Here is a 26,010-nt window from a genome sequence, read left to right on the forward strand (position 1 = left end):
ATAAGGAACTTACTCAGAATGCTAAAGCCTAATGACAATTACATTGGTGCAATTTAGTATTTAGGATGTGAAAATGATCCTGATTTAATGGACACTTGGCCTTTGCTGCCTCCTGGAAAACATCTAACATAGAGCTGGGCTAAAAAGCCTTCAGCCCAAACCCAGGCAGTGGAGTCAAGTTACCTGCTGCTGCAAAGATCCTTGGAAGCCCAAATTTTTTGCCATCTGCAATGCCTGATGATCCTTCACGCCTTCAAAAATATCTATTTCCTCCTGCAACAGTAAATGGGTAAATATAACTAAATATTCAATCTGAATGGAGGTTTATAACTTCAAAAGGAAAACACTTAGTATACATGTGCAAATTAGTAATTAAAGCCTGGCTGTTTGCCAAGGCTCCCCCAGACTGAGGCTATAGCAGCTGCCTATAGGGGATGTTATAATTACCACACTGACTATGAAACAGTCCTTCCAAAAAATATATAATTCTTCAGGGTGGCACACTGACAAGACAATGTGACACCAGCTTTCACTTTTAATTACTGTACAGATGGCATTGACGAATATTTAGTCTGTTAATTTTTATGACATATTCTGGAATATTTTCAAGGCAATGAGTGTCACTGCCCAGTAACACTGTGAAGTTTATATAATTTTTAAATGCACATTAAATATTTTTACAATTTTCTGAATAATTATACTTGATTGTATCAATTATTTTCTCAGCTGAATAGCTTATCTAGTCATTATCTTGCCACAGTAACTTAAAAAATACTTCAGTGTAGTCATCATTGAGAAAGTAATTACAACAGTTGTATTTCAGATGCAAAAGTCTTGCAGGTACAAAAAAATAATTAGTTAACAACTCTGTCAATTAGAGAAAAACAGCCACAAAAACAATAAGAATATTGGCACCAACCCACTTGTGAAAAAACTGTGTGCCCTCCTGAAAGTGAAACTCACTCATAAAATGTTCTAGATCTGAAGTTTAACAATATCACATAACAGCCAGATTTAAGGCCTTTTTCTAATTGAAAAATTCTAGTAAAATCAGATGTTAAATATGCTTCATTTACTAGATGACAGGTATGATCCTGTATTTGATGAAACTCTATTTTTACGGTTCTTCCTGTCTCCTTTTTACATGGAAGGAAAAATGGAACAAGAAAGGGGAAAAAGATATTCTTTTGGATAACTGACAAGGAAAATCGTTATTGCAAAACATTATTTCAGTACCTTAAAGATAAGTTCTGGGCTAGTTACTGCAACTTCTTCGATGTCCACACCACCCTGAGGACTGCCAACCATGACAGGTCCATTGCAGGCTCTGTCCATCAGAATTGCAAAGTATGTTTCCCTTAAAATATCCAGTGCTTCTGCAACCATCACCTAAAAATGGATAGAGGGAAGAGAAGAAAACATCAATGGTTCTGACTGGTCCTTCTGCTTTGCCTTAAAATGCCACAGTTTGATGCTTGCTATCCTGAAAATAAATGTTGGTTTCACTGCTCTTACTGCAGTACCACAGCCCTGTGACCTTTTTCCCAAGGTTCTTCCAAGGACCTTTTCTCCATTCTCTAATGCTGCTCTTCTCACTGGGGCATGCAGCGAGCAATGCAAACCAGGAACACCTCGGGGTTGGGGTTTTTCCAACAGCTGCTGCTGTGTCCATACTGCAGACCTCTGTATTACCTTTTTATCCCAATAATTTGGGATAATTCTTGATTATCAAGACAATAATTCTTTTCCCCAGAAAGACCTGGGTCACAAAGAACTCAGTGTGCAGATCACACATATAAAAGGACTGCCACGTTGGCTTTTGGATGCATCTCACCAGCAGTGCTGTTCCTCACCAGCAAACCCTCAGGCTTAAGTTCTTCCCCATATTCTCACCAAAGGCCACTCAACCCTTTTAATCTTTGCACTGAATTCCTGCCCTGCCCAAGTATTTCTTAAGAAAATGGGTTTACAGGTAATCCTGCCATCCAGGTTTTTATATTCAATTTAGAGAGTCAAGCAGGTATGTGTCCTTCAGATACTGGCACAATCTAGAAACACAGATATTTATTTTCCCAACGAGCTACTACTTTCTCGTTATTACTATAAGCTACAGAGCCATTTTTTGTACCAGTATCTGACAGACACCACAACACAAAACAGAGAGATGATTCAAACCCCATGTTTGGAATGTACAAGCACCACACTGGAAATTGGCCCATATAAACTCTTTGCTACAATTTTTTCCCTCCTCCCAAAAACAAGACCAGGTCCTTTCCATTTTAGCATTACAATAACTGTACCTGCCTCCTCACCTGAACTGTCCATTTTTGCAATAGTTTAACAGTAGCTATTGAAGTGATTTCAGAGACTGAGGAGTTTTACACTTGCAAAGGACTCACAAAACTGTTTTGCTATAAGAATACTGAATTTCCCAAAATATTCTTAATTTTAGGAAAAAATCTGCATATGATCATCAGTAATTGTTGCCTGTGATCATAAAAGATGCCACAATCAAAGCTGCAAAGGCTGTAGTTCTGCTCTGCACTACAGTCTTGCTTTTCAGTCTGAAAGTGAAGCAGCCACCTCTGCAATTTAATTAGCATTACATTCCTCCTTAAAACAGCTACATCTTTCAATGAAAGAGGTAGAAATCAGGAAAATCACTTCCCAAGTATTAATATAATTAAGAAGGATTAAGTGGCACATCCTTCTAATATGGTCTGTTTATGAAGTGACAGTTTTGAACCGTGACTGCAGACAGTGATCATCACTGAATATACCACAATGAGAAATTCATCCTCTCGGTCAGCAGACCCAAGAGGCATTTTTATACCTGCAGCCTTAAAACTCTGCCTACCTGGCACAAGGTGCTCCATCAAAAGAGTGTTCCTGGGGTTTTCATAGTTCAAGGACTATAAACAAGAAAGATGCACTATACTTTCACCCAAGTCGCATTTTTGACAGTCTATTCCAGAGTACATAAGAAAGAATGTAGGGACTTTCTGCCAGGCAGTAGGTATTAGAGAAGAGGAAAAAAAATAACTGTAAGAAACAAGGAATCAAATAAAGACATCAGTGCTCAGAGTTGAAGGAAAGATGAAATTTCTCTATGGTCTTTTTTTGACTTGGAAGAAATTTGCTTTATAGTAATTTTGTTTCCTTCTTTTACCTCACTTTATTCACACAACATTGGGGGATATAAAGGAATAGTTCAAATAAGCTGTTCAAAAGGAAAGTAAAGAAAGCTGGGGTGAAGGAGAGAAGCAAGATGCAGAAAACTACTGTACTACTTAAAAGCATCTGCCTATTTTAATCTACTACAGAGGGATGCTAAAAGACAACTTCAGAGACATAGCTTGGCTACCTGCCAAGATTTGTCAAATTAACAAGCAAGGGTAGGGAAAGCATCCTTGATTTGCTGCTATTTTTACCTGCATCCATGTTCTCACCTTCTTACATATCCTGCATCAATGTATCTGAAAAATGTGCATCAGTTGCTTTAGACACAAGTCAGATAAAACCAACTGGTCCTACTGGATCTTATCAGAGCTGTTGTTTCCACAGAGATCAGGGTCAGGGCCAGATTTAGGATGGGAATACACTCAACAAGTTTTGAGGAATACACTTGCAGGCACAGCAGGTGGAACTAACATTATTAAATCAGGTATCTTCAACTGTGACTTCCAACCAGAGTGATTGTCCTCACCGTTGTTAATTAACAATGTCATCATCATCAGATACTTCTGTCTTAATTCACAAAACTACTGAGAGTCTAATTTGCAGTAGGCAACCTTAGAGCAAAAACTGTCAGATCGTGAAGTATCTCTAATTTCTCCCAACAAAGTAACTTTCCTTCATCCTCCTGGTTTGATGCAGAGCAAAGCCAGGGCAATTGGTGTTCCAGATCTTTAAATATCATTTAAGTCTACCTATCACTCACATGCCAGAACTAATGCAAACACCTTGATGAACAGTTAAGAATAGTGAAATTGAATCTACAGACTGTTGACTCTTCTCACATTTTCCCTGTTTAGCTTTTGATAAAGAATATGACACATCATTATCAGTTTACCATATCATATTTATATTTAAAATGTCCTGGGGAAAAAATCAGTTTTCATTAAAACTTCCTGACAACTTCAAGCTTTCCCTCTCTGTAACTAATCGTTACCCAAAAGTTTAACTCACACATCTAATGCCATGAGGGTAACAGTAACAGCTTTTTTTAAACAGAATCAAATATGCAAAATGTTCATTCTGTTATTGCTTGGAGAGAAAACACAGGTAGTGAATTCTCAGGTTGTCATGATAAGAGAAGACTGTCATCACAGACAGCCAGGCTCTCCAAATTCCAAACTGCCATAAGAGGATTTTATGTAAACTCACAAAACAGGTTCCAAGTTATAAGGGAATTGAAGAGATTGCAATTAATTTGAGAAACATCAATCTGAAGAGGCACAAACACACTTTAAATTCTGTAGCAGGTGCACAAGCTGAGAAAGCAAGCTGAAATCACCATTTTCTGTTTCATAATTATTCTAATTGTAGAAAATTTCTACCTTTTATACTTTCCTTACATGCCAAAGGTGCATGACTTCCACTCCCTGACTTGACACTAGCTCATTGATTGCCTCACAAAAAGTGACATAATAACTGTTTTTCCTTCTGAAAAATGCTTATTACCTTTTTAAAACATAGGAGTATTTTAAACCACTCAAACTTTCCAGAACACCAAAAAGTTTAAAAAGCACAAATCCTAAAAACAAGTCTTTTCTTCCTGAAATTCAGTTTTCCTTAAGTACATGTAGAACACAAACTCTTCCACACATGCAGAGAGAAAGCACGTACCTTGAAATAGAAAAAAAAATGCAGCAATTTGTTCCCATCTTAGCAAGCCCAAAGAGTCTGCCTGGAATTTTCAGTGCACTAGTTCCCATGCATTAAATGATACCTCAGACATCACTACATTTATATGTTTAATAATATTATGGTAGTTTGGCCAGTGATTAAAATGTCAGTATTTGATTTTTTAGTCCTGACACCACAAACCTGAGCCCTCAGCTCCTCTAACTACTTTAAAGATCCCAACGTGAGCTAACTTTGTAAATGAGAAATTCTTTTAAAATAAACATAATTCTGATGGGAAATACTTTTTTGATGAACTAGTGTGTAACTTTAAACATGCTTTCTTCACTATCTAATAAGCATAACATTGGGCAACTGCTACAAAATTAATTAATTTAAAGCAGGGTGTATGTTCTTACCATTAATTACTAAGAATCAAGAACTCAATACCAAAAAATATAAAACATACTATTTAAAAGCCAACATACTTTGAAAAGCCAACTCTATAATCAGAATAAAAGTCTATGACAGCAGATGATCAGCTTCTCCCAAGGAAAAACATCACATTGGTTTATCATGCATCAACATTAAAATACCAGTTTCCCTGGACCTCTATAGCAAAGGAAAAATACAGTCTCTCAAGGCTGTAGACAATCTTGTTCCACCAAAATAAATATCTGCAGTTCAGTAGTGCAAACTTCACCTTAAACTTCACCTCTGCCCCATCTGCTTAGTCCTGCCCACTGTTCATTCACACAAACATGTGGAGGGGGAGAAAGGAACTACAAGTTAAATATTCTATAGCTACATGGCACAAAAATTGTCCTAATATAAATCCTTTGAATAACCCATGTCAAAAAAACCCCAACACCCATACATTTCTTTCATTTCTATAAATTTCAAACAAAATTAGAAGTTTCTTTTTCAGAACTGAATCTGTCAATGATGAACAGGCTTGCACTCTGACAAAAAAAGTAGAATTTCTGTATGGATGTATTCAAGGCAGGCCAAGTAGGGCAAAAAGAATAAAAACAAAGAACTTACAAAAGAAAGCTGCTTTTACAATGCTAATTTTCCCCAGCAGAATTCCTTAATATGGACAAGGTATATCCTTTCTTATATCCTTAGTATTATCAGGATCTCCAACAGAAATGCCTTAATGGTAATACTGAGTCTCCTATCTTAATAGCTGGTATTTCTTGTTAAGAGCAACCCTGAGCAGTGATGGCAATCTGCTCTCCTTGCTCCCCATGAGAAGAACTGCTCGAACACCTTCCTCCAGCCCTCATTACACAGGATCTTTCCAGACAGGTGTTCCTTCCCCTTCTGTGCTAATACTCCAAGCTGTTCACAAGATATTAAATGGGAACTGCAGTTCCTTCAGCTCATGCCAAATTATTTCCTGGCACAGATGCAGTGTGGCTCTTGACGACTTTACCTGTATGAGGATTCTTGCTCAGTCAAACAAAGCAAGAGATAAAAACAGACAAAGCAGATAGGCAATTGCCAGGATTTCCTGGCTCACAGAATTTTAGTCATTTGAAGGAGAATTTTGCTGAATCTTTGCTTTTCTTATTTAGGCCAACACAGAGCAAATCTTTCATGCTGAAGTGAATCTTGGTGCCTTGCAGAAAGCACCATCATTGGAAAAAGATCTCCCAGGTTCATTTGGTACCTCAACCACTACCACAAATATATTTTAGTCTGAATCTGCAACAAGTAGAAGGAATCTACTGTTCAGACACTTCAATTGAGAAAAAAAAACCTCATACAAACCTTTCCTCATACAAACCTTTCAATACTTAAAGGGGCTTACAATAAAGACGGGAACAAACTTTTAAGTAGGGCCTGTTGCAGTAAGTCACAGTGATTCTAAACTAAAGAAGACAGATTTTGACTACACATAAGAAAGATTTGTTTCCTACAGGGAGGATGGTGAGGCACTGGCACAGGGTGTCCAGAGCAGTGGTGGATGCCTCATCCCTGGAAACATTCAAGGCCAGGTTGGATGGGGCTCTGAACAGCCTGATCTGGTTGAAGATTCCCCATTACAGGGGGTTGGACTGAAGGAATTTTAAAGATCCCTTATAACTCAAACCATACTGTGATTCATCTGTCACTCTATTAAGACTTGCCCAGACCTGAGGGTGACTGAAATACAGATAATATTATTACTAAAGGGACCCATGTATCTACTGCTCCTGTAAGCAGAATGTCAATAAGCATGTACAGCTAATGCTCTAATGCAATTATATCACCATTTAGTATGTATTTGATGAAAGATGAGCCTATGGCAAAGGATTCCTTTCAATATACATTGCAGAAATCAATTTATTTTTCCATCAGTGGGTATGCCAAAATTGACGAACAAAATATATACACAAACTAATGAAATAACTCCTTTTTTTTTATCAATTAGATGTAATCAATCAGAAACTAGAGAAGGACTGAAAAAAAAAATCTATGTCATACATCCCAGCTTATTAATGTAAAATTGTGGCTGAACATAGTTTTCAACTTATAAGAGGCCAAAATCTTACCTTTTTAACTGTCACACCATCCTTTGGAGTTTGCTTGGTTGACAGATTGTACCCAATCATCTGTTTAGCAAGCTGTTCAACAGTCTTAGGGCTACAAACAAAGGAAAAATGTTAGTTTACTGAAAAATATTAAAAGAAACAGTCCATAGCTATTGTAAACAGCCTAAATATTATACAAGAAACAATTTATTTATGTTTTTTTCAATTGAAAGTTCTTACTCTTTAGTTAGATGAACTCCTCCTTTCAATCCACTATTGAAAATACCTTTCCCTCTCCCTCCAGCCAGAATCTGTGCCTTCAGAACAATTTCCTTTGCCTCTGTAAAAGAAAAACACATAGCAATTCTGTGGTTTGTCAATTATTGAGCTTGTTAATAAGAGATCAAAAAGCATTTCCAGATTGGACTCATTAACAAGAAGTTGTTTATAACTAGTAAGCAATAAAACAAGAGTAAATTCATCATTTCTATAAAGCAACCTTGCCAAAAAAAAAAAAAAAAAGAATTGCCTAAGGAAGTTAAGGGATACACAGCTTATTAGAAGGATAAATAAGTCATTGCAGAGATCAGAACCGTGCTATTAATGCTACATGGCCTGCCCAACAATCCACACAACCAGCCCAGCTCCATGGCTGACACACTGGCATGGTTTTTAGACATAAATCAGATCATATTTTGTCTTGAATGCACAATAAAACAATGCTCATCAAGAGAAATAAATTCCATTCCTTGCTCTGAACGAAATCCCTACCTCCAAAGGGCAGGTGAGTGCAGAGCAAGGGCAGGAGCTGTGAAAATATTTCATCTGTCTGTGAGGCATCACTTGGATCTTTGGCAATTTGAGGATAACAGTCTCTTAGTAACACAAAAGTACAGCAAGACACAGACAAAAACAATTGCACCAAGTCCTACATTCCAAACAAAAGCAATCCTGACATCCTTACAGAACCAAACGGGGGGGAAAAGGGAAAAGAAAACAAACTCAAACCAAACCATCACTCATCATCTCTGCAGCTCCAGATCACAGTGACTTCCTGAAGCACAAACACCTCTCAGGTGCCTTGGAGACGTTTATTAACACCAACCACTGTCACTTTGCACATTTGTCATAACAGTGCTGGGTGCTTTGCAAAGTCTGAGATCCTAATGTTAACAGATCATGAAGTGTGCCTAGAAAAGGGTCATTGTTACCCTCTCCTGCAGTCCGTGGAAATCTCTGACTTCAGTGGATTAGGATTCAGTTTGGATTAGGTCACACCTTGGACAATAATATTTTATCTAAGTATCTAGAAAACATGAGAATTTATTGTTAAATTGACAAATTTACTGTTTAATTGGCACAGAGGATACAGGTACTTTAATTCAAACACACACAGGCTTTCTAGGCTGTAAAAACATTTTACAGATTATTAAATATAAGTTTAGAAGTGCAGCAATTTTTGATGCAGGCAAGCTCTGACACAGCATCATTTCAAAGTGCCTGCATAATAAATTTCAGCAGCTACAAAAGAAAAAAAGTTGAACCTTAGAATAGAATAAATATTATGAAACAAATATTCTATTTAACACAGGTATTGAACTTTAACACAGTAGAAGTAGTAGCAGTTACTATTACTATTTTTATTATTATTACTATTATTAATTAGTTTTAATACAGCTACTGTACTAAGAAATGCTTAATTTCCAAGCTGCTTGAGGCTAAAATCTCTCCATGTGTTTATTCATTCAGTAACATTTGACATATATCACTCTGAACCTTAAAAGCATTCTCCTTGAAAATATTTCATGCATTCCAATGTATTCATGTTCTGGGCTCCCTATTACTCATGCCACTGCAGGGCAGATAACAAGGAAATTTAAATGCAACAAAAAGTTTTGTATCAAATGTTTCCTAAGCACACAAATTAAGATGAATTAAAACTATAAATCACTTTTCAACCTTCAGAAGCAAACTCTAAAAATCACAGTAGCTGCTGTGATAAAGAATCCAATACGGTATATTGGATTGGTTAATAGATGCTGTAAGCATTTAATTAAATCAATTTTAGCTTCCAACCATCACTGACAATGTGAGCTTTGATTGTCAGTGATGGGTGGTATCAGTTCTGGGAGTGATCATCACCCTCATTCCCAACCACCACGTTCCACGAGCACCAATTATCTCCACTGGGCTCCAATAAAAGCAGGTAGAGAAAGGAATTAATGTGTACATTTTTATAATCCCCTAGAGGACTATCAAGGCAATACAGTAACTTCAGAAAAACAACTATCAAACCCATAAACAGACACAACAGTGAGCACAGCCATGTAAAGATTAGACCTGAAGAACTGTTCAGTGCAGCAGCTCAGCAGAGCAGGTTCTTCATGCCCTGCAGGAAACCAACAGGAAGCAATTTAATTCCATAATTATTTTCCCAAACTGTGTAAAATTAAATAAACAATCCAAATCTCATTTTACAGTAACTAGGCTTGATCATTCCATTACCAATCATTACCAAATTGATTCACTACCTAATGTCACCATCTTATTTAAAGAGTTGATTTGTAGAAATGCTTGCACAAAGTTTTTGTTCCATCCTGAATTTCCAAATTATGTTATGAAAGACCATGCTAAAGCAAAAATGTGGGATTAGCTAGAATATTTGAAGTAATTCACCTTCACCTGTAGGTTTAAGAAAAACAAGGAGAAAAAAAAGGTACCTAAAGTCATTATTAAACCCATTAAAACCAGAAAGGTGTAACTAATTTCTATCAATACTCTTCCAAACTACTCTAGTAACACAGGAAAAAAATGTTTAAGCAGGACTGTGTAGTTACACATAAAGGATTTGAAGAAAACTTATCACAAACAACATGCCTTTACACCACCATAAAGTACAGTACAACATTTTCAACAGCATTAAGGTTTCAACCAACTTCTGTGTATGGCCACTGACTGACCAGCCTTGTGTAAATTAAAATACAAAATAACCCACAAAAACTCCAAAGAAAACCAAATAACAAACCAGCCTGCCTCTTAAGTGCGCATATGTGGATTTTTAGTCACGGATTTATAATTTTCTATATCATTAGAAACAATAGAAAAAACCCAACAGCTTTTAAGTGTCACTAATTTAGCAACCAATAGCTGCAAACTGCTCCATGCAGATTAATAACACATTGCTGGTAACAGCATGTGTTCTTAACTAATTATAACCTGAATACATTAATATCACAGACTGAGCAGTTCTTGTATTTGCCTTTTTTACATTAAGCTACAGAAAACGAGAGAGGTGAAGGTGAGGTGTTAAAGATAGGTTTAAATGCTGGACCTGGCAGCATTAGGTTAAATGGCTGGACTTGGTGATCTTGGAGATCACTTCCAAACAAAGAGATTCCATGATTTCTAAAGGATCCTTTAAAAAAATGGAACCAAAATACAGCTGATGCCTAAATCAGATGCCAATAAATAAGCAAGACCTTTACCCCTAAGAAGACTACTCAGAATTCAAAATTTCAGAACTGTGTCTGGCTCTGTGTTTCTAAAAAACTTTAACCACAGGAAAAAAGCCTTAAGTACTTATTTTTCTATAATAAATTCAAATGTTTCAGCAGGGCAGAACAGAACACCGAGGGACAAACAGCCTGTACATTGCATCCAACAAGACCTCTCCTTCCCTCAGTCAGCACTGTGAATACAAATAGCAGTGATATTCCTTGCAATTGGAATAAGCTCAGTGCTATAATGAATGCCTATTTAAAATCAATAAAATCAGTCCTGCTTTTGGGAGCTATGATTACTCTGGTCCACTGGTACTGCTTGCAGCAAAAATGAACAGCTTGTTCTCAGCCCACTGCTGTGTATATTTAACTACTGAATTCTTGATCGTGAAACAATATACAGAGTTCTGCTGGTTATATGCTATGCTAATTTATTACCTGTGAACAACTTTCCACTATTATTGATACGACTGTGTGGCTGCAAATTAGGCATGCTAACAATTACATTAAAATGTGCTGTAGCTTATTAAAAATAAACTGCTGTAAAGAACACACGATGTACGGCTGCATGGGAACAGGTCTCACACGCTCCCATGTTTATGAACAAAAGGCTTTCTGCCAGGGAGAACTCAGGACTACCTTGGCAAGACCTCCCACACTACAGAATTAGAGCTTGGGACAAAGGGAGGAGGTCTCACATGAATTTCTAATCAAATTTCTGCCTCACCAGGGGACTTTCAGTGGTCTGGCTTCTCTGTCCAAGGGCTCTGTATAAATTAATTACTGTCTGTGCCTTCTTTAAAAATGCAGAACCTGTTCCACTATGCCATCAGTGTATTTTTACCCCAGTGTAAGGCAGCTGAGCACAGAAGGGTTCACTGCAAACCCCTGACTCCAATGTAAATTAATGTAAATACTGCAGCAGCAGCAAAGCGTCCCTGATCTCTCTCAGAATGAGCTTAGCACACATAGCAAAGCAGATGAGAGCAACCCACTGCCACAGGAGCTGCACAATGGAGACAGAGCCAGGACATGCCAAATCCAGGTTTTACAGATGCCCTGTCTCCTTACTGACTACACACTGAGCACACAAACACACAGGAGCCCTGCCCATGAAGGCAGCCGGGATGCCAGGATGCACAGCAGGAACCCAGCCCGCTGCAGCCAGGCAGAGCCACTGCTTTCAACAACTTTGCTGGTCACCCTCCTCTAATTAAGTTGTGCTTGATCAGCAGAACTTGTGGAGCACTTCCTCCTCCTCAAATCCCAAAAGAGGCAGATGAGGTACAGGAATCTTTAACCAGCTCCAAACTCTCCACCCCTACAGAAAGGCAGAGGGCAACCTAAAGATGTATTTACCTGGGAAAACTGCTCTGAGAAACACAAATCACTTCTTTGTTTGGACATGTGCAACTTCAAGCTTTGCTTTCACCATCCAGGCTTTAGTCCATGTCTCTTTCATGGTTTTCTAGAATATTACTCCATGAAGGACTGGCTGGGAATCTCACTGGATGACCAATTCCATCTCCCAAGCATTTATGCTTAACACTGTTTTCCTAAACAAAGAGGCAAATTCAGTGTTTCCTTTCCCAAAGCAAGGGGTTTCCCTTGATTAGTAGTTTTACCTTCATATCATGAGATTTGAGAAAATCAAGGCAGACATTACAGACATTTTCTGACAGCAATTTTTCCTTATTTTGGATAATACAAGAACTATAAAGGTATCATACAAATCCCAGAACACCTACATGCCATTCCTACTTGTTTCCTCACCAATGTTGATTCAAACCCACAAATGCTCAAGTGTGCTGTAAGGGTTCCAAATAATCTCTCCCAAACTGCATCTCTGCAGCTCAGAGCCTTTCCTCCAAAACCAAGGGTTCCCCTCACAAGCTTTAAAGGGGTCCAGTTTGGACTGGTTTTGGGTTTTACTACTCATGTCTAGCTGATCCAGCAGTAGGGAAACCTACTTTTTGGGGTCTCATCTGTCCTGTTTTATTACTGTTGCTTCTTTCTTGTTTTAATGCTGTCCCTACCACCTGAGTTTCCAACTTCCCTTTGGGCAGGATGGGCTATAATTAATTTTCCAAATTTCAGCCACCCTCTTACACCTCAGTCAAGATCCTGTCAGGCACTTGTTACCTTTTAGCAACAGTCCAGACCAGAGACATTCCATAGATTACTTCAGCAAGGAAAGAAGGGAGAAGGATAAAAACAATAAGGAAGACCATAACAAACATAATACAATAATAGAAAAACTGTAGTAAAGCTTAGTTTCCACATTGAACACTGAATCTTAAAGTTGTTATAATAACTTTTCACATTTGGGTCTCTTTATACCAGCTTGGTCTGAAATTTGAGAGCTTTTCCCAAGTACTGTTGCCCATCTTCTGAGAGCTGCAGGGATGCAGCATCCGAGGCAGTTCCCATGCTCTGCCAAGTGAGCAGATTGAGATGAAAAAGAAGCTGTCCACAAGATGCCTCCCACATCTACAAAACTATTGTGCTTAAAGGCCTTTTGAATGAAGATAAACAATGATATTTCCCCACCTTTAATTTAAACTCTCTTCCTCTGTTATTTTCATCCTTCTGTCCATAACACCAAAAAGAATTATGTTCTTACAAGCTGACTTTCTACAATCTTTGGTTTGTAGATTATTTTAGAATGAAAGTTAAATAAATCATCCTTTTTATAATTCCATACTTTTGAATATATTGTATATTTATTGCTAGATTATAAGCCTCATTAAAATCTATAATGATAAATTAGTCAGTCTCTTGATTCTGTCACTATTATTATTAATTGCTTTCATAGCCATTACTACACACTTCACCGGTGATAAAAATTTTAAGGCTAGATAAAATCAACTAAGTTAAAGCTCACTCTCAATATTGCACTCTTAAACCTTCTCAGAGTAAAAGTAATCAAGTATTCACACATCCTACATTTCAGTTAAACCTGATAAATTACTTATACAGCAAATCGAGCCTCACTAGACCCAGCAGCACCACTATAATGCATGGAAAAATATGCATATTAAGGCAGGGATCCAAAAGAAACAGTTCTCATATTGAAACTGTTCATTGTATGTGCTTGTTTAAAACTCCATGGGATATCTTATTTCTGATATTTTTCAGCCTTTAACAGCTTCTTTTTTCAACCTAAATTCTCATTATTTTTTACATAAATTTCCTCTGTAATAGACAAAGGGCTTAGAAAAATGGCTATTTTCACATTTGCTTACAAACTTGAGAGCAGACGTGGTTTGAAACTCAATCAGGAAATGAACAAGTTTGTCCTTTTGTGGAAGAGCACTGAAGTTCACAGACAAGAGAGAAAAAGCTCTCTCTGGCAGCTCTAAAGCAACATCCATTCTATGGGCAAAACAGAGAAAGGCAATTTCTGTAACCTGCAGAGTCACCCTGGCATCCTGCAGCATATAAATTGTAAATACTGAATAAAAACAGAAAAATCCATGCAAAGGAATCCAGGGTTCTTCCATCATTATACCCAACAGGTCCATTCTTGCTACTTTCAGACTTCAAAAAATTCTTCATATTATGCCCAAGCCAATATTATTTTTCTGCTCTTCAGATGATTTCACTTTAAGAGGCTGCAAAAAAGCAACCAAAGAAGACTTTTCCTTCTGTATTAGTCAGAATCCCTGTGACCTGACAATACCACCATGGAAGCTTCTCAGGATACTCTGTTAAGCACTGAGAAACCTGGGGATGCAAAATCATGTGCTTTAGTAGACCCTCTTTCCTTGTAACTATAAAACACATGAATAAATCACAAGACTTGATTTCTAAAACTGACATTCAAAAATCTGTCGGTTTTAACAGATTCTTATCAAGACATTTCTCTCTATCCTTCCTATTTCCCTAAACTACAAAAAAAACCAAAAAACAGATAAATGAATATGCTGGCAGTTTCCTTTGCATCTTTACCTTTTAAAGCTTACAAGCTTTGAGTTTTCCTTGCCAAAATAACATGTAAACCTTTTTTTCCCTCTCCCAGTAAAATATATTTTAAAGTTAGCAGACTTAGGCAGATCAACTGTGCCCTAAATTCTTGACTGAATACCACAACACGATTTGTTTTAATACAGTTCAGGGAACAGGCTTTATGCAATCTGCAGTGTTGAAGTCAAGCAGCCATTAGGAACAGACACTGTTCTCGCCCCTTGCTGCAACAATACACACACCTGCTTTCCTGGAACGTGTTCAAAATTTCATTCTTTCTGATTATATGTAAGGCACAAAAGACACAAAGCCTTCTCTGACTGATTCTAATTCTTTTATCCATTATTGAACTGCAGAGATGATTTTGAAAAAATTGTATGTAGTGTAGAATACATAACTGAGGCACATATATTAGGTTTTTTTCACACTTCACTTTTAATCATAAAGGAGTTGTTGTAGTTGGAGATATTCTCAAAAATAGAGAATGAAATAAAAAACCTAAGCAAGAAATAAGGAAGATCACATGGTAAAAAAGCAAGTTAAGATGAATTGTAGAATCACAAATGGTTTGGCTTGGAAGGGGCCTTAAAGCCCATCCTGTCCCAATCCCTCCCATGGCAGGGACACCTTCCACTATCCCAGGCTGCTCCAAGCCCTGTCCAACCTGGCCTTGGGATAGGGATTGGGATTGTCCAACTTGCAGGGATGGGGCAGCCACAGCTTCCCCAGGCAACTTGTTCCAGTGCATCTCCTCCCTGATGGAAAGGAACTTTTTTCCTGAGACAAAAACTAAACCTTCTCTCTTTAATATATGAAAATATGCAGAGAGTAAAGACAACTGCAATGTTACCACCACTACTTAAGAAGTGTTAACAAATCCATAACGTGACAGGTGAACTCTGTTCAAGCAGAGACACAATAATTAACCCTTTGCCAAGTAGAGTCTTTCCACACAGGCCTGCTATGACAGGATCCTTAAAAATAAGCCTGGAAATTGAAGCCAAAGCTTAAAGAAATGTGGAGGGCATCACACAGTGGAGGCTGGGCAAGCAACAGCCTTCAAAAGTGTGAGGAACAGGCCACAGGCTCAAAGGGAGAAATCTCAGGGTGTATCTACTTCAGACCCAGTTTCTGCAAGGCTGCCAATATTAGGCAAATATTAGGCAAATATATTAGGCCAAATTCTTTCAAAGGGTTTCATCATCTCTTGTTGCCTTGCAAAAGCTGGGACAAAGTGACCTGACAGACAGCCATGTGAATGCACTGCCCCACTTCAAGGCACCTCAGCTCTTTACTCACCACCACAGTGGTCATTTCTCCTCTTTACAACAATTTACAGTGACACAATACAGATGCTGTCATCAAACTCGTAGTTATCTGCTTAATTCTAAGCACACACTGATGCCAGCTTGGCACTTGGGTGCCTGCATAAATATTTCCCTCTGTGGGGCTTTTGACACATTTCATGAAGAACTTCTTAATGAAGCTCCAAACCTAAATCTCTTCTACAGTTTGCATTTTTACCCAAAGCAATGAAAATACTGAAAAGCTCTCAGCTGAAAATCTACGTTTTTAGAAAAATTAACATTTCTCTCCCAGAGACAGTTCTTGTTATACAATTCTACTCTAGCTCTTAGCCTCGTATCCTTTAGTTTTTGTTTCATTGTGTAGGGCAGCATTAGATACCACCCATTTTGCTGTTTAGACCATAAATAAATCAATCCACATCCAAAACTAGAAACATACAAAAGAATAGCAAATCTGTCAGTATTTTCATCTGAGCCAAGCCCAGTAGGATTGAAATGTCCTCCAGTAGCCTGATTCATTATCCAACTTATTCAGTGGAATTAAGTACAAAGTTTTCAATGTATTGCTGAAATAATTTATTGAGCCTCTGAAGAGAATCATGCTAGACTGGTCATTATCTGGGAAACATCTGGATGGGAAAATGATCACATTGAAGAATTTATGTCTGCCTCAGTAGTGCCAAAGACAGAAAGTTGAAAAGTATTACTTTGGAGATGTTATTCTACATATGTCCTTGATTCCTTGTCCTGATTTTGAAGCAAGCACTGATTTTGCCACCCCCTGCTAAAACTAACCCAAAATACCTGACTTTCCCCTCCCCACAATCAATGACCAAAAACCTCCCAACCTTCTTCACTACTTACAGACAGAAATCACATACTTAAAAGAGGATATGTTTAAGACCCCAGTATTAACCACTGATACGTAGCCTGATTTACTTAAGTATTTTATATTTGAAGAAGAAAATCAGACTTCACAATAAAAATAAACACTATCTCAATTTAAAGAAAGAATCTTTTTTCCATAGCTTTTAACAGACACCTGACATGAGGTGTAAAATCCAGTTGGAGAAGGAAAATCCAGTACCTGAGATGCTGGGCTGAGGGACTGCACAAATATGACATTCAATTTCTTTTGCAGATAAAAGTGGGAATAAATAATGAACAGGTATGGCTTTGGCCATGTAGAGTACCAATGAATTTTATCCAGAGTGAAAAGAAAATCCACGAAGAAGGAACAGAGTTGGTTCTAATGTTTCCTTCTTGTCAAGTGGAGATTAACTAAATGGAGACTCTGTGCAAAAGCTCATTCATTTCCAGAGCTCCAGATCCAGAAAACAGAATTATCCAAGTATGAAACAAAATTCACCACATAAAGGTTTAAAGAATGCAGGAGACAATGAAATACAAAAATGAATTGAGAGATCTATTTAAAACATAGAAGCACTACAACCAAAACAGCCATCACATCTACTCCTGAAGATATTTTCCTGTGCAGTTTGCTTAAAAACCTTCTAATGATTCCTGTTGTTAGAGTTCATGGTATCTAGCTTTTAATTGCTTAAAAAAATCATACTGCATTAAGCAGTATTAAAAGAAATATTTTAGTCCTCTGGCAATTGGTTAATATTAATTGCTGTAGACAGATGAAGTTTCAGTTGTGGTAAGCACCTGTGTTTATAACTTAACATCAGATAACTCCAGTAATCACTGAGCTCAAGTACTAAGGGATGCACCACCATCCTCCTCTTGTTTTTGTTTACTCACCACATATGTAAAATAGAAGCAATTGCCAAAATAATCTAATACTGGAAAAAGGTTAAGAGCAGACCTATTATAAGAATCTTTAGTATTTAATTCAATATTTCAGACTTAATTACTCCATAAAAAGTCCATCTCACTGATCAGTGATACTCAGGTTAATTTAAATGCAATGCCAAAAATATTTTGTTTAGAACATAGTTTCAAATCTGTATTACCTGAGCAATGCTCTTTTTACAGCTTTATAGAATTGCTCAATCAATACAATTCCTTCTCACACATACAGCCAAGCCATCAACATAAACCCATTCAGAACACATCCCTGACAATATTAATTAGCCTCCTAAGGGAAAAAAAAAATATTTTGGTTATTTTTATTAGATTTCTTTTTTGTTTTGTGATATTTTTCTTAGTATCACAGCATCTGCAGATGCTTTTCAAAAATGCTGAAGAAAGGCAATTTAGGGAATGTTCCAGACAAGGGGGAAAAAAAGTCCTGCTGTGCTTTTCATAGCTTGGTAATTTTTATAGACGTTCATCTTTTGATGTATTCTTTTTTTGCACCATTGTATTAAAAGTCTTCAATTTTAAATGTTTGGTGGAAGCAAGATAATGCAAACTTTACAGTTGCAGCTCTGAAAACTCTGCCTATTAGGACAGGTTAAGAGAGAAAAAAATTAGGTTTAAAGTGTTCCCATTACTTATTAAATGTTAAGCCACAAAAAAAAAGCACAGAACTTTGAACAATGTCGTTGGGTGGACCAAACAAGTTTCTACTTGAAAGATGAAAATAAAAAATGGGACAAGAGATTTTTATCCTGAGATGAGTCTTTAATTCATAAACCACCTAGAAGAAAAATATGAATTATTTCGAACACGTGGTAAAGCAATTGTCAAAATAGATGCTGTATTCTTGATTTTCACCAGTAGCTTTTTAGCTGAGCCATTCATGACCATGCCCAGTACCAACACATGCAGCTTCTTGGCTCGGCCTCTCTCTGCCACTTCATTTTCTCAGTTGTTTTATAAGGATTTGCTTTTTATTATATGCAGCTACAACATGATCTGTATGAGGACACTGGACAAGCTGTTAGCTCCATTAACTTAATAATAGATTTCTGAGTGTGATTTCCTATTAATTTCATTTTCCTCATTCCAGGAGAAGCCAAAATTACAGACAGCCATATGGTGCTTCATAAACAACAATTAAAAGTTATTTTCTGATTTTTAGGCACTAAAAAAAGCCCATAAAAATACATATGGTTGGAATGATATAAAGGAAATTATGCTTTGGAATGTCTGCATACGTCTAAGATGCTCCAAACATTTCCTCAGCCTGTTTCCCATTCACACACTTCTGGTCCATGCCAGCCACTGGAGGTTACAATTAATCACGTGAGTGCATGCCTCAAAGATCACAATTCAGATTTTTCTTTTAGAAGTGCAGCTTCACAACAACAGCTTGTACGAACGGTGTAGCTCAATTTGTGTTGTGACTCTTCACCTTTACCCACTCCATGGATTTTCCAACAGGATGGTTCCTGCCCAGCCAGAAATACCTGGCAGAGCTCTGCCAGTCAGAGAAATGAAATCCATGGGTTGGAGACTGGACTGGGAGTCTGTCAGCTCATTAGAGGCTCCCAGTAATGTAAATTACCCTGTCATTTCACAGGGACTAAGAATTCCCAGTACCCAACACAGCAGCTGAAAAACCAGCCTACTTCAAATCATTGCAAGCTGCCTCTCCAAATGACTCCAGAACAGGCACCTTCTTCTTCCCTGCCCTTTATTACATCTTGTGCTCATGCTGATTGGAGAGCAGCTTGGTCTGAGAGTCCCATCTGAGTGACTGAAGTTACAGAAACTCTTAAAGTCTCTTACTGTAAAATGGAAATAAAGAACTACCTGCATCATTGGAAGGTTTTTTTTACTAAGACATCTGTAACAGGAGAAATTTCCTTAGAAGCACCTGGGATAACTGCCTTTACTGCTGTCCACTGCTGGAAGTCAAGCTTGGCAGAGATAGGCAGAGTTTTTGACTCTGTATTGTATATATAGATATATTAGATACACACATATATATGCTTACAGGGCAAAGACAGAATCCATAACACCTTTTAGTTGCTAGCGCAGCCCCAAGTAAAAAAAGAGCAAGAAAATCCAAGTGGTTGAGTTTAAACAAGTCCACAGTAAAAAATAAAAAATGGTTCTTCCCTAGAAAACCCAAATGTCAATTAATAGGAGGTTAAAGGGGTATTTATTATAAACCTTACTGATGTTTTAACTCTTAACAAATACTGAAAACCAGCATTTTACCTTTACAGAACAGTGCTAGTCAGGTTTTCCATCTTGGTATGGAGCCATTTATCCCAGAGTGACAAGGATATTGCAGCAATTATCAAATACATTCATATTTTTCCTATTTTTTCCCCTAAGACAGATTTTTCTCTAGCACATGTCCTAAACAAACCTACATGAATCTAAACCATTCCTTATTTTCTCCTTGTGCACTTCTTTAACACAATCTATTTTTTTAATTCTTTGTATGTACCAATTCCTTTGTTTCACAAGGAAAGAATTTTTCAAATTCATCACGAAAGTAGCTGTTGTGATATTAATAGATTTTTCTTCAAAGTAAATCGGATGCAAAGCCTCTGGACTAGAGTTTTAAAGCCAAGCAGTCTGGATATATGAGAAATGAAATCTGATAATGCACATAATAATTTTCTTTTACTTTATTACCACTGATCTAAAACTGAACATCTACAATCACTTCCTTGCTTTCAATTGACTAACACTGAAGTGCTTTTCTGATATTACCTCAGCTTTTTTCTGCAGAACCAAGTCTGCATTTGTTAAAGGAATTTTAAAGCAGCAGCAAACAAATTGAGGGTAGGTCCTACTCACTTGAGCCTGCAGAAAGGTTGAAGCAGCAACAATTTCCTGAGTTTTCAGCAGAGGAAACATTAGGAGGCAAAAAGATTTAAACAAAACCCCAGCATGTTACAGAACAATGGCCTGAGTAAAATGAAATGCTCCACCCTCCAAGGCAGCCTGTGTGGAATGCCAGGGCCAAGGCAGAAGTCACAACAAGGTTCCCCAAGGCTCAGGGAGAAGCACCAGCACTGTGCTGGTGACCCAGGAGCACTGCAGAGGGACAATGGACTTGGTAGCACCAGAGGAGTATCAGGGATGAGCAGGAACACCATTGCATTGGTGTGAAATCAAGTGATTTCCCCCAGCAGTGGGCTGTTCCATAGCTCTGTCCAGGGCAGCTCTGGAGAGAAGCTCCAGCCAGCAGGGCAGGAGAGGTGTTGATAGAGAGAACAGACACCCGAGGCTCTGACCTCGGCCACTCTGGTCAGCCACGTGTGCTCCACACAATAAGCTTCCCATAAAGCCCTCAGCTGCCCCAGAATAACGAAAGAAGCAGCAGGACAACAAATAAAAGTGAAAATGAAGAGTACATTATTTTCAGCAGAGAGCTACAGCCAACCTCTGCTCTCCTGTCTAAGAAGTGAAGTGATAAAGCACCACAATGACACTTCCATGGCACTGCAGACTGAGCAGGTGGAGCTGCCAGTTTTCTGTCGACATCTCCCAGGAACTCTCCTGTTACACAATTAATTCATGAAGAGACAAAGAAAGAAAAATCTTGCAAATGAGCACTGTTACAAAATCAGGCACATTTCATTACTATCATAATAATTTTCCTACATGGCTTCTTACCACTCACCTAATCCACTTTGTCATCACAAATTAAGATTTAACTGCACAATAAACAAGCTGGAAGCAGTTTGAAGCGCCTCAAAAATCTACACAGATCAAACACACAGACCTATTTTTATTGATTATGTAATGTTGACATCAGCCTTATAAAGCTATTATACAAATTTAAGGCCTCAAATCAATGGATTTGCTTTCAAAACTTTCCTTGGACACACTTGATGAGAACGGGGAGGTCTTGAAGCCAATCTTGGAGGAAAAAAAAAATCATAGGCCTAAACTTTATAAATCACTGGTCATTTGTGCCAATCATCTGTTTTTCAGATGTCTAAAGGTTCTGTTTTTCAAATGCTATAGTGCAGAGTGCCTTTCCCTGCAAACACTCCCAAAAGTCCCAGAGCTGCCAGCCACAGTTGCTGCTTTTGAAACTTGGGACCATCTGTATTTGAAATGAGCGTTCTGTATGTAGTTATTTGCATCCCTACCATGCCAAGATACGCCAAACACAGAGTCCCAAATGTAAATGCATTCTGCCTGCATGGGTGAAGACCCAACATACTGATATACAACTTACAAAACATTTTCCTGCAAAAATGTGCCTTGAGTCAGATGAAGCCTGTTTATTTTGTACTTCTAATATACACTGAATTAACATTTAATATGGTTACAAAATTGATGTCTACACAATAATTCTCTCAAAGAAGTGAAAATACATTAAGATCAAATACTTTTATTACTATTTTCAACTTTTTACATTTTTGCAGAAGATAATACACTTCATAAAAGCTCTTCAAGATGTTTTTAAGTTTGGGGTGCTTTTTCATTTGTGTGTTTTAGAGTTTTCACACTCCTCCTTTCTGTTTTTCCTGCTGACACTTTAATCTCCTCCTCTTGTAAATATGAACTTATAACAATAAATCATATTTTATTTATTAAAGATATAAACAGGAATCAATACAAAGCAAGAAAGCCAATCTCCATAAACTTTCCCTCCACACTGACTGAAATTAGTTTTCATATGAAGATTTAAATATACATCCAGTTGGCATTTAAGCAAGAACAAAAATATTTTCTCTCTTGCATTACATAACATGCTAAAAAAAAGAAAAAAGAAAGTATTGGCTTTGGCCAGTTCTAGTGAAGTAAAATCAATGACAATTCTTTAACACACAAGTATTTTGCAATGAGGAACCTGACACATCTGAGAACTGTTGCCTAAATTAGCACCAAAGAACTCCACAAATTGTAATATAAAGTAGGGCTTTTTTTGTTTTTTATTTTTACTTTTATATTCAGGTCACTTTTAGTCACAACATGGTTGATTTGGAGATACAAAAAAACCCCACTCTTGATTCTTCTGTAAATATATTCTGCTTGGAAAAGTGCCTGTATGAAGCACACCAGGGAACAGGAGTGCAAGCAGCCCACATCACCTTGCCCTTTATTTGGATTGTCAGTTTTTCCTTTTGATCTTTCTTTGCAGTTGAGGAACCAAAAATTGATTTTCCCAGTTGAACTAAGGTAGAAAAAGGACAATGTTTTATTTAAGATCCTTCACTGCTGCACATAAGCCTATTTCTTTCTTTATATACAAAAGAAACTGTCTTTTTGTTCTTGTGAAAAAATATTTCCAAGTGGGGAACGGTCTCAGTGTACTGGCTCTGGATTCATAACAAAAAAGGGGGGGAAGGTGTTTAAAAATCCAAATAGCGACCTCCTGCAGAGAAGCGCACACACCTCTGGAACCTTCTAGAAGTACAGAAGATGAGCTTTTGGGAAGCAGGTCACACTTGTTAGGTGTCTGCATATAAACCTGAGCCACGAGCAATGTCACACTCAAAACATTGTTTACAGGCAAATAGAAAGCGCAATTTACATATTTAGACACTTATAAAGCCAAGAATATATTCTAAATATACCCATGATCTAAACAATGTAGTTGTTTTTGTTTTTTTTTATTCCTGATGTACTTGTTACAGAACAGGAATAAACGCTTATATATGGGGAAAAACTCTAATAATGCAGTTAAAATTGTTACACAACTATTTCCTAATATATTCCTAATATTTTCTACCTCTTTTCCTGGTGTTATGCTCATCCTTCCACTGCACTTCTGGGTCCAAAGGTGGACAGTTTCATTCTGGTCTAGGGCTGATCTTTACTGGGAGGAATAAGATATTTGCTTTGATGTCTCCTTCTTCCTCACTCTTTAAAATTGCCTCTTTCTTTCCACTGGTCCATACTCCCCTGAGTTTACTGAATACAGTGAGTAGTAGGGACAATTGTACCATTTTAACCCACTGTGAGACCAAAATGATTGAATTTAATAATTAGTTTCTTTGACTGCTCTCACAACTTGCATTGCAGAATAATGTGTTGATATTGGCAGAAACCAACATTCCCTAACACTTACAGGTATTATTGATACTCCTGGCCCACAAATTTCCTGAGTTATTTGCACAAATTCTTAATAAGTTCTTGAAGAAATCTGAGCTTACAAACTGCTGACCTGCTCTTGAACCTCACAGGAAAGCTGAGGACACACAAATGCCCACCGAGAAGCACAAGAACCTCCTGCCAGCTGCAGTTTCCCAGTGCTTCCCTTGACTACTCCAGCCTTTTTAATCTCTTTTTTTTCCTGAGAACTTGGAAGGGTTCACACAGCTTTGCTCAAGCGTTTCACTTGAACCAATTCAGCACCTGACTTGTCACACAGGACTCTGTTCAGAGCAGTCTGCTGGACAGCACAGCAAATTCTCTGTAATTATGACCCTACAGGCTGCACTGAGGCCAACCACTGCTAAGCTGAAAGCCAAGAAATTCAATCTGTGATTCTCTTTAAGATACATGATCAGCTTTCAGAACTTGGAAAGAGCAGGAAGGGTACCTGAGAACCAACTCCTAGTATTCAACATGGCACTTTGCAGTTAAAGACAGAGAGCAGTACATACATTCACATGGCACAAATCTCAATTACTGATAGTGCTGCCCTGCTTAATGAGAAGCCTACATGCCTTTCTCACATACCAGCCCTTCCCCAGTCCTTTGAGGGAATACAAACACTCTACCCCCACACTTCTGACAGCTTAGCATTTTATATCTCAAGCTCCAATCACCACCTCAGCAGCAAAGATATAACTATATACATTAAACTTCATGTTTTACAGGTTTCATAACATTAAATTAGCCTAGAAAAATTAATATAAAAGCAAGAGAAAGGAATTAGCTTTTGGTTTGGCAATCAGCATTTGCAGGAAGGGATGTATCTCAATGTGATGTGGAAACCAGCAAAGCTGTTTCATTTAGGCTTCCTGCAAGTTGAGCTCTGTGGGGATTTTGAAAGCAGATATTATGCTTGGAAATTGAACACCACATATTTTAATGAAATTGCACAGTCTAAAGACCACAATGAGTGAGCAGTCATATCAAACAGCAGAATTTTGAGCTTTCTCAATTACTCACATATAAACGGAACTTTCCTGGGTAAAAATGTAAAATTGGAATAAACACCACCTTTGTTTGCAAAGAAGGAGAATGTGCAGCTGATTTAAGTGCCCTGAACTTGTGTTGAACCTATAAAGGGACTGACACAACAGGTGAGTAAGTACATCTCAAATGGTGCCATTATTCATGCACGGTGCTGTTCAGCACCTTCTCAGCTTCAGACAAGCAGGACCATGGATCAAATGTGTGTCAAACTTGTCAGCAGCAGCAGATCACACTTGTACACCAGTTTTACAACCCTGAGCAGCTGAGTGTGTAGGTTCAGCCAGTCTGCCATATAAGTGAAAAATATGTAACTTAAGCACCATCCCAATGGCCCCTCCTCTGAATCCTCTAAAACAGATGCTCTGTGTCATCCTGACAACTGTTAAGCACTGGGTAATATTTCATCAACTTAAGGCCAGCAAGCTGCTTCACCACATCAGAAAGCCCACTTCTCAGCTTCTGCAGAGTCATGTAACCATGTCTGCCTGGTTTACAAATCAGATGAGGTAAGAGCTGAAAATAAACCTACAGTAGATTACTCCTCCTCTCCGTGCTGCTGAAAAGAGCTCCAGATTTTATTAAGTGTCAGATATACAATAAGGCAAACTTTCTGTAAAGGCAACACTTTTGCTAAACTATGATGTTTTGTTCATGCTTCTGCCATTTCTTACATTCCAAGCTTCTCACTTCAAGGTCAAGTTCAGAACTGGTCTCTAAGGCAGTATAAATCACATTTGTACAAATTGTGGTCACAATTTACTCTCAGAAAGTCTCTTGCAGTATAATTTACTTAATAGTATGCAAAAGAAGAAGGCTCTAAATAGCTAAAACAATTCACAGAGACAAAAGAACATATAATTAACGTTGCCCTACCTGCTGTTAACTGCACTAATTGCA

General features: G+C 37.8%; 1 protein-coding gene across 1 annotated transcript in view; it reads right to left on the reverse strand.

The window, feature by feature from the left end:
* SUCLG2 (succinate-CoA ligase GDP-forming subunit beta) overlaps positions 1-26,010 on the reverse strand; it is a 109,792-nt gene that overhangs the window by 52,140 nt on the left and 31,642 nt on the right. The window contains exons 3-6 of the mRNA XM_005522007.3: positions 7,605-7,704; positions 7,386-7,476; positions 1,237-1,389; positions 184-273 (exon numbers count right to left, since the gene is read on the reverse strand). Coding sequence (XP_005522064.1) covers positions 184-273; positions 1,237-1,389; positions 7,386-7,476; positions 7,605-7,704 — 434 coding nt within the window. The remainder of the gene's footprint in view (positions 1-183; positions 274-1,236; positions 1,390-7,385; positions 7,477-7,604; positions 7,705-26,010) is intronic.

This window comes from Pseudopodoces humilis, chromosome 13 (genome assembly GCF_049639895.1).
Source record: "Pseudopodoces humilis isolate 2021_Gansu_Grassland_sample_001 chromosome 13, ASM4963989v1, whole genome shotgun sequence".
Classification (NCBI taxonomy): Eukaryota; Metazoa; Chordata; class Aves; order Passeriformes; family Paridae; genus Pseudopodoces; species Pseudopodoces humilis.